Source organism: Charadrius vociferus, unplaced genomic scaffold (assembly GCF_000708025.1).
Source record: "Charadrius vociferus isolate BGI_N301 unplaced genomic scaffold, ASM70802v2 scaffold409, whole genome shotgun sequence".
Taxonomy (NCBI): domain Eukaryota; kingdom Metazoa; phylum Chordata; class Aves; order Charadriiformes; family Charadriidae; genus Charadrius; species Charadrius vociferus.
Window position 1 is genome coordinate 237,324 of NW_009650082.1, and position 7,934 is coordinate 245,257.

The window sequence follows — 7,934 nt, forward strand, 5'->3', positions numbered from 1 at the left end:
ATTCCTGCTCCAGCCCTGCTCACACTCACCAGGTCCAGGGAATAGAGTCCAGCAAATGTTGCTCTCATTCGAGCAACAGCCTCGGCACGGCCGGGCAGCAATCCCTCCAGTGTTCCAGGCCGGCTCAGCTCCTGCTGGACCTTCTTGGTGCCTGCGAGCTGGGTAGCAATGTCAGGGCACTTCACTGCCCTCGATCTCTCCAGCAACAACCGTGCCTCCCAGTTCTGAGACAGAAAGAAAGCGAGTGAGCATCCCATCAGCAAAAACAAAACACACACAAAAAGTTTTCTCCACTCCTTTCTGTTCAGTTATTGACATACTATTTGCCTACTCCCTCCCTGGCAGACATGGGTGGTGGGACTAGCATTCCCGAGACAAGCAGACATGCATACATAGACTGCCCACCACACCTGGAAACAGCACAGCCATGTTAGTCCACAGCTTTCGCCGGCACCCCCTCCACAGCTTGTCCAGTGCTGCCACCTCCAGACAACAGCAGGCTCTGGCCTGTATTATCATCACCTGCAGCCTAATAGTCCTAGCAGAGGAAAGTGATCTGTGGATCAAGTCTAAACCCTTTAAGCAGGTGCTAACACCTGTGTTAACCCATATTTTACAGAAGAAATTCAGTGCTGTGGCAAGAAGTCACCGCATGAGTGGCTATTGGAGAAAAAAAGCCACTTATTTCTCTTATTACATGAGCACCAGGGACACACTGCGGAGTCAGAGCTTCCCAATGGTATCAGCCACACCGCACAGGACTGACCCCATCCAGGGCAGGACAGACACCCCTGGGATCACGGGGTGTTTCAAATCTGCTGGGCAAGGCCACAGCGTGGGTGGCTTCTCGGAGCAGGGCGGTCAGTACTGACCTGCTGGTCGTAGTTCTTTGGCACGTAGCCCTCTCTGTAGTACACCACCGCTACCTCCTGGCCGTCCCTGGAACAGAAACCAGCAGCCATCACAGAACCTGGCCAGCCTCTGCTCCAACCCCCCAGCACCACAGGGGCTGCAAAGGGGTCAGGCAGGGAACACGTTACAGCGTTTGCCCCTTCTCCTTGGCCACCTGGGCTGTTCTGCTCCTGGCTGCCTCTGCCAGAGAAAGCCAAGGACTGCAAGCCCTGGCTCCTCTCCACTTAGCCCCAGCTGGCTTGCCCTGTCCTGAGACACAGGGAGCTGACACCCGGCCTCTGCCCTGACTAACCAAAGTCTCAATAATCCACGCGCCCAGCCCAGCAGGAGGGTTAGAACCTAACTTTTAATAGCTTTTGCCACGGGGAGCCAGGCCTGAGAGATTCTTGAAGCTGGGAAGGAATAGGGTTCTTCTTCAGTGGCAATTCAAGGCAGGATACCAACTCAGCAACTTGCCCAGGCACCAAAACATCCTGCCAGGGCAGGGCTGTCAGCGTACCCATAGTGCCACACACCCAAGCTTTGGCCACACAAACTGTGCCATGGTGAGGGAAAGCAGCACAGAAATTTCTGGCAGCCAGGCAGTGTAATTGTAAAGGCATTCATCAGTAAGAGGAGAGGATGCTCTGGAGGAAGTACAGTGGATACACTTTCCCCTTAACTGTCTGGCAATGACAAATGTATTCGTTAATTAAACACAGCAGAGGCACCAAAGGTCAAACCATGGAAAAATTAGCCTAACTACAGCAAAAACATTGGCACTGAAACCATCTCTTCCTTTAGGCTTGTACAGTTCCAAGCACAGTACCCTGAAAACAGTTCAAACATCACACTTGGGACCAACTGCCACCACTTGGAAGTCTGCGACCCACATGTCCTGACCCCACAGGGAGCCGGCAAGATGCTGAGTGCATTCAAACCCAAGAGATACCATAAGGACATGTAATGCTTCCTCCTTTAGCGCTAATAACCCAGCCCAACTCCCACTGGCAGAGCATCACGTGGATGGTAAACAGGAAATGTCTTTGTGGAAGCCTCTGAAATAGCCAGGACTTTTCATAGCAGATGTATGTGGAGGAAGTAAAGACCCCGCAGAGCTCTGAAGGCTGCAGCTTGAAGGAGAGAAATGATGTTTCCAGCTGTAAGAGACTGATGTGTGTATGCAAAATCTCATGACTGTGAAAATATTATCATTTCAGCTCTAGGGGGAAGCGGAAGCAGTAGCCTGGAGCACGGAAGAGAACCGTTTTCTCTGAGAGTCACTATTTACACTCAAAACATACCACCAGCTTTGTTTGAAAATTTCCATTTACGGCCCTGTGTGCCCAACACACAGCCAGGAACGCGCACCTTGGCTCATACTCACATATACAGCCTCTTGGCATCATCCAAAGACCCCTTTTCAAACACATCTCTGAATCGCTTCCTGATGACCCGAATATTCCTGTTAGGAGAGGAGTGGGAGAGTCACCAGGCCTGGCATAGTTACTTGAGCTAGAAATCACAAGTGGAACCAGCAGATCCAACAAGGAGGACCTGTAGGCTGCTTCACAAATAACCTAAGGCTTTGTATTACAGAGCCAGAAGAATCTTACAGGCCAAAACAGACCCTATTTTTAGCACCTGCCCTACGTTTCCAGCCCAAATACTGTCAGAAGCAGAACATGGGCTTAAACACCCTGGATTTCTCCATACTCACCTTTCAACTCCTACAGTGTTTCTAAGAGAAATCAATATTTTGGGGTTTTTATCCCAACACAACAGATTCACTCACTGTTGGCTTCAAAGCCAAGAGCTGGAGACAGACGAGGGACTTCCTGTATGTTTTACCTCCTTCACGCTTTACAGTCTTTCCTCCACACAGCGGCAGTGTGGACTTGCTGATCTGGAGAGGCAATGCCATACACCTCCCTCCAGCACAGGCTCAGCGCTAGACCCTATCAAAACACCTCCTTCTCCTGTCCTTTGCTCCACTGCCGCATTGCTTGCTTTGCCCAGATCTGTCACAATGGGCTTGAGGCTTCATTAATTAAGCTTTTATGAAATACCCAGTGCCCAATCCCAAGTCATAGAGCAAGCAGGACCCTCATTAATCCTGCTCTGCTCCTTATTGTCTCGTCTAAGAGACTTGGCCCACAGCAATGTTATCACTGGTGCATCTCCGAGGACTACACAGCCACAAAATCAGCAAGGAATCAGTCCTGGAGACCAGAGGCTTTGATGGCTGCTGGTATTTCCAGCGAAGAGCTGGTGAGAGGCTTTCGGAGGTTGATGTGAAGACAAAGGTGGGCGTGAGGCTAGGCAGGAGGCCACTGAAGGAACGCTGAAGACAGCTGTGAACAGGCCACGGAGATAAGTCCAGGATAAAGGCTGCCCTGTTACATACCAAGACATGCCCTCTCACAGTCCAAACACTTAGTTGTTTCTGGGACTTTATCCTTGAGTATGTGACAAAGTAAAAAGCAGACTCTGCACACCCCCATCTTTCCATGACCCACTCCTACACTCCTCCCACCACGCTGTGCCCGCTGGCGAGCCTGGAGACACCCCACAAGCTGCCTTGAGGAAAACGCCACAATCCAGCAGCACTTCCATTCCACTTCCCTTTTCCAAAACTGTACTGTCTCCTCCCTTTCCCATCCCAGGAAAAGTCAACCTTTACCTGTTCCAAAGCTCATTTTCTACACATCGCTGATCAAAAATGTTCCTTTGGACTTCCTCCACCAGAAACATCACCACAGCACTGGAAGAGATACCAAAGACATCATCAAACCCAGAAACACTCCACATGCACCCAGGATCACCAACTTTTGATCTCTGATTTAGGCTTCCTGCACTGCTCCTGCTTGTTTTCTTCAGTGTTTCTATGGGTCAGCATGCAAACAGAGAGCAGTATCAATCCTGTGTCACTACCAAACCAGTGCAGGGCATAAGCACAAAGGGAAAAGGCAGGAAGAAAAGCGAGCTCTGTGCAGGGTTGTTGAACCACACAACTCCTCCAGTTTCCCTCTGCACCTCTCTGCCTTTGCGACACAGCAGCCTCGCACACTAAGACAACCGCACTGCTCCTCCCAGGGTGCCACAGGCTTTTGAGAGCGGCTTGTCTAGCAAACAGGCATCTTTCAGAAAGTGCAATTTCAAAACCAAACACTTGCATCCCCAAGGGAGACAAGACAAACCAGCCTTTAGCACTTCTTCTCTCCTTACCTTTGCGAACCGTAGAGCTCCCAGGCTTTCGCAATACCCAAGGCAAGCCCTTTTGAAGGGTTGTTGGGCAGCAGGCGCGATGCCTCCTCAGACTTTCCCAGCACTTTCAATACCTGCCTGGGGAATAAAAAAAAACAGAAGCTGTAAATGCCAGGACAGTCACCAACCAGACCCAGGGAGCAGGATTTTGGAGAGCACGCAAAGACAAGGAGTGCCGCAGCCCACACGGTACAGCTGCTGCAGTGCCTGGCAGCACGGGCCAGAGATGGTCCCTTACCCGTGGACTGCCGCAGTGCGGGAGGTGAGGCCTCCGAAGCTGGCAGCAATGGTGTTTATTTCTATCTGCTTCAGAGACGGTGTCCCATCCACCCCACAGTCAAACATGTAATCAGAGCGGTTTATGCCTAAAAACACAGACTGAAACAGAGGGGAGGTGAAGTAGGTTCTCCTGTTGCCTTTAACTGCAAATGTCTCTGGTGACCTTGCTTCAAAATCCTCCTGGGCCAAATCCAATCACCTTCACCTTGATGAAAACCTCTGCAAGACATCCGTGGGTGCTTTGGCCCTTAGCTCAGGGCGCACAGCCCTCCTCAGTACTCCAGAGGAGTTAGCAACACTCGTGAGAGTAAAGCAGCTCCTTCAGGGAGCTGGCCTGTGCAGATCCTGACACAGCACAGGTCCTTGCACTCTCCCAAGGCTCCCAGAGGACAAAGACAAACCATATTAAATCCTCCCAGTCAAGGCCTGACTGTTTCCAGCAGCACTAACCAAAGGGCATGACTGTCAACCAGGGCAAGGTCCTGAGCTCACAAGCTGTAACCGAGACATCGTAGCGTACGGAGCAATTGGCCTGACTACAGGACAGTCCGAAGCCCACAGCAGCAAGCAAGCTTGCAGACAGAGACCAGGCAATCCCACCGCACTGCGAAGGGGCACAGCTGCTGACCACTGGGGTCTCCTGCCAAGGTACCTGAGCCAAGCCTTCCTCCAAAACTTGCATGTAGATGCTGAAGAGCCGAGCTGTGAAGTCATCTACCTTGATGGTGCTAGAGAGAAAGAAAGACCAGATCAGCCCCTGTGTGCTGTCACAGAATTCCTCTCCAGAAAAAATCCTTACCGGGGACATTCTTCAGCACAAATAGCAGGGCTGTGGCTAGACCAAGTCCTAGAGCACTGTTAAGCATCTCACCATGAACACACTCTTCATCAAGGCCCACAGCGCATAACCATAACACAAATCCAGTTTGCTCAGCACAGACACTCTACAAAAAGCACTGCTGTGCAAGGGTGACTTCCGTTTGCAGGGCAGAGAGACAAAAGCAAAGAAATGGAGCAGAATTCTGCAGATAAAGGACAGAAATCCTAAGTCTCTCTGTACCTCCACACAGAGTTCACAGGAGAAGCTTCAGGAGCTTCATCAAATTCCCCCTGCCATGCTGGGCTCCAAATTCCATGCAGAGTATTGCCAAGTGCTTCAGCGGCCCTGCTAGAGTGGGTCTGGCTTTTCTTCAGGGTCCCAAATTCCTGAGCCAATTGTGAGCAGCACCTCCAAGGAGCTGCCCTGAGACACTGCGCAGCAGGCAGCACAGGGCAGGCGCCTGAGTGCACGCAAGCCCCAGGCGCTGTGCTTCTTAACCACAGGTATAAACATGCACCCACAAGCTCTGGTTGCAGGCAGCTCTGGAACAGGCACAAGCATTAAAATAGCTCTGAGAGGCCAGGCTTTACCAAAACAAGAATGATGCTGGAAAATTGTCTCCTTTGCTCTGTCCCAGTGCCAGAGAGACACCAGCACACGCGCAGACAGACAGCACACAAGAGCCAGCAGGAAGGGAAATGGGTTTTGTGGAAGCAACAGCCCTACAGATTATGGGGCCACAGTCAGGGATGGTCACTCCAGCACAGGGCAACAGCCACAGATAAAACAAGCAGAGCTCATGAGGCAGAGCTGACAGTCCTCCAGCACCCAGAGTTTGCAGATCACCTTCCCAGCACGGCTGGAAAAGCAGGGGACATAGAGTCACTGATCAGAGATAGGCATGAGGGAAGGAACAAACACCTTCTCTTCAGAGCTGTGGGCAGGCAGCAGAGCTGGTGGTTATCAGGTAGCCACAGGCAGATGCAAAACAAGTCCAAACCAGACTACTAAATCTAGGATTCAAAGAAGCCTCCAGCAATTTGAATTTCAGGCCCAGGGGCCAGCAAACTCACAAGTAAGAATTCACAAGCTTGAAACAGTGGTAAAATTGAAGATCACTGCAGGGAGTGAACTCTTGGCCAGATGTTCCATCTTTTGAGGCCCAAGGAGACCCCAAAACACAGAGACTTCATGGAAATTAGTCTTAGGACAAATAATGCAGCAAATGAGACAATTCCTGCAGAGTACGGGAATGCCTGCCTCAGCTTGAAGGACATGAACGGACAGAAAGTAGGAATGTCTGAAGGGTGATAAATAGTTTGCATTTAAAGTACATCATTAAAATGGAACACGCAAGAAAATCACCTGGCCAGAGTATGCTCCAGGAATTCTTTGTTTTGGCTAATAGCATCCACCAGCAGGTTAAAATCTTGCTGAACGGCGTATGCTTGTTGAAACAAGGCACTTGGTACTGCAGAGGGGAGCAGCGTGAAGGGAGCATAATTCACCACCTGCAAACAAGAATGCAGCAGCAGAGAAGTCAGGTCTTGACACAAGGGTCCACAAGGCTGGAAATATACCCTGGTCTATCCAGTTTAAGTGGGGCTAAGTGCTTCCCTCTGAAGGATTGACCTTAAATAGAGAACAGTGTCTCCAAAATGCCTCAATTTCAGAGAAAAGGTGAATTTGCCAGTCTGGGGTTTTGGCCATCAAGAGTCACTTCCTCTGATCCCTGCTCACTGCGTCCCAGGAATGACTCCAGACCCCTGGCTCATCCCACAGCTCATGCACAGAGCCACTCTCAAAGCAGAAATATTATTACATCAGAGATAAGTTCCCAATTCACTTTGATTTTTACATGAGCTAAGGGACACTGGCAGTGTGTTTGGCCTCTCCTCCCAGGCTCCCTCTTCCTCTCACCCTTCGAGATTCCCTCAGGGCCTTGACCTGACCATGGGGCTGACATCATGGAGCAGCCCCCATGGGGGAGACCTCCCTCCTTGTACCTCTGCCAGCTCTAAGCACAGCTGCCTGCTTGCCCCCAGGCTCCACAGGGACCCACCCCTCTTGCACTGGGGTACTTCTTCCTCTGGGATCCCTCATGGCCCCAACAGCGCCTCTGCCCCCGCCAATGGCCAAAGATTCACCAGTGATAATCCCACGTGACAGCCACCCCTGTCCCTATCACCTCATCCCAGGTATGGAGCAACGGCAGACTTGTGGCTGGGAGCACGCCAAAAACAGAGGCCCCAACAAGAGACCATCCCCTGGTTCAAAGGATCATACGGGTGGTGATCAGCTGGGAGGGGGGTGAACTCCCATCACCACACACATACAGGGCTCCTGGCAATTTCCCAAACCTTTCCCGATCTACCCCTCCCCTTGGAAAAGGGGAACGGTATCACAGGGCTCTCTCTCGGGGGGATGCACTCATCAGCAGGACAGGGGGCGTGTTACAGCCCCCCGGCTCGGCTGTGCTTCAGCCGGGCGCTCGCTGCAAAGCGCTGCGCGTTGACCCAGGGATGGCAGCCGGCTCCTCCCCGTGCTCCTCTCGCTTTGCTGACTCACACCCCGGCCCGCACCGAACGCGTCCCGTGACTCCGCTCCGGCGCTTACATCCGAGGCGTTGGGCTCCCCCTCGGTCCGCATCAGCACGCCTTGCAGCAGCGCCGCGTCC

At 51.9% G+C, this 7,934-nt stretch overlaps 1 protein-coding gene across 1 annotated transcript in view; it reads right to left on the reverse strand.

The window, feature by feature from the left end:
* GSS (glutathione synthetase) overlaps positions 1-7,934 on the reverse strand; it is a 10,924-nt gene that overhangs the window by 1,602 nt on the left and 1,388 nt on the right. Inside the window, exons 3-11 of the mRNA XM_009892108.1 lie at positions 7,874-7,932; positions 6,623-6,768; positions 5,090-5,165; positions 4,397-4,536; positions 4,120-4,236; positions 3,575-3,655; positions 2,279-2,356; positions 873-939; positions 30-224 (exon numbers count right to left, since the gene is read on the reverse strand). Coding sequence (XP_009890410.1) covers positions 30-224; positions 873-939; positions 2,279-2,356; positions 3,575-3,655; positions 4,120-4,236; positions 4,397-4,536; positions 5,090-5,165; positions 6,623-6,768; positions 7,874-7,932 — 959 coding nt within the window. The remainder of the gene's footprint in view (positions 1-29; positions 225-872; positions 940-2,278; positions 2,357-3,574; positions 3,656-4,119; positions 4,237-4,396; positions 4,537-5,089; positions 5,166-6,622; positions 6,769-7,873; positions 7,933-7,934) is intronic.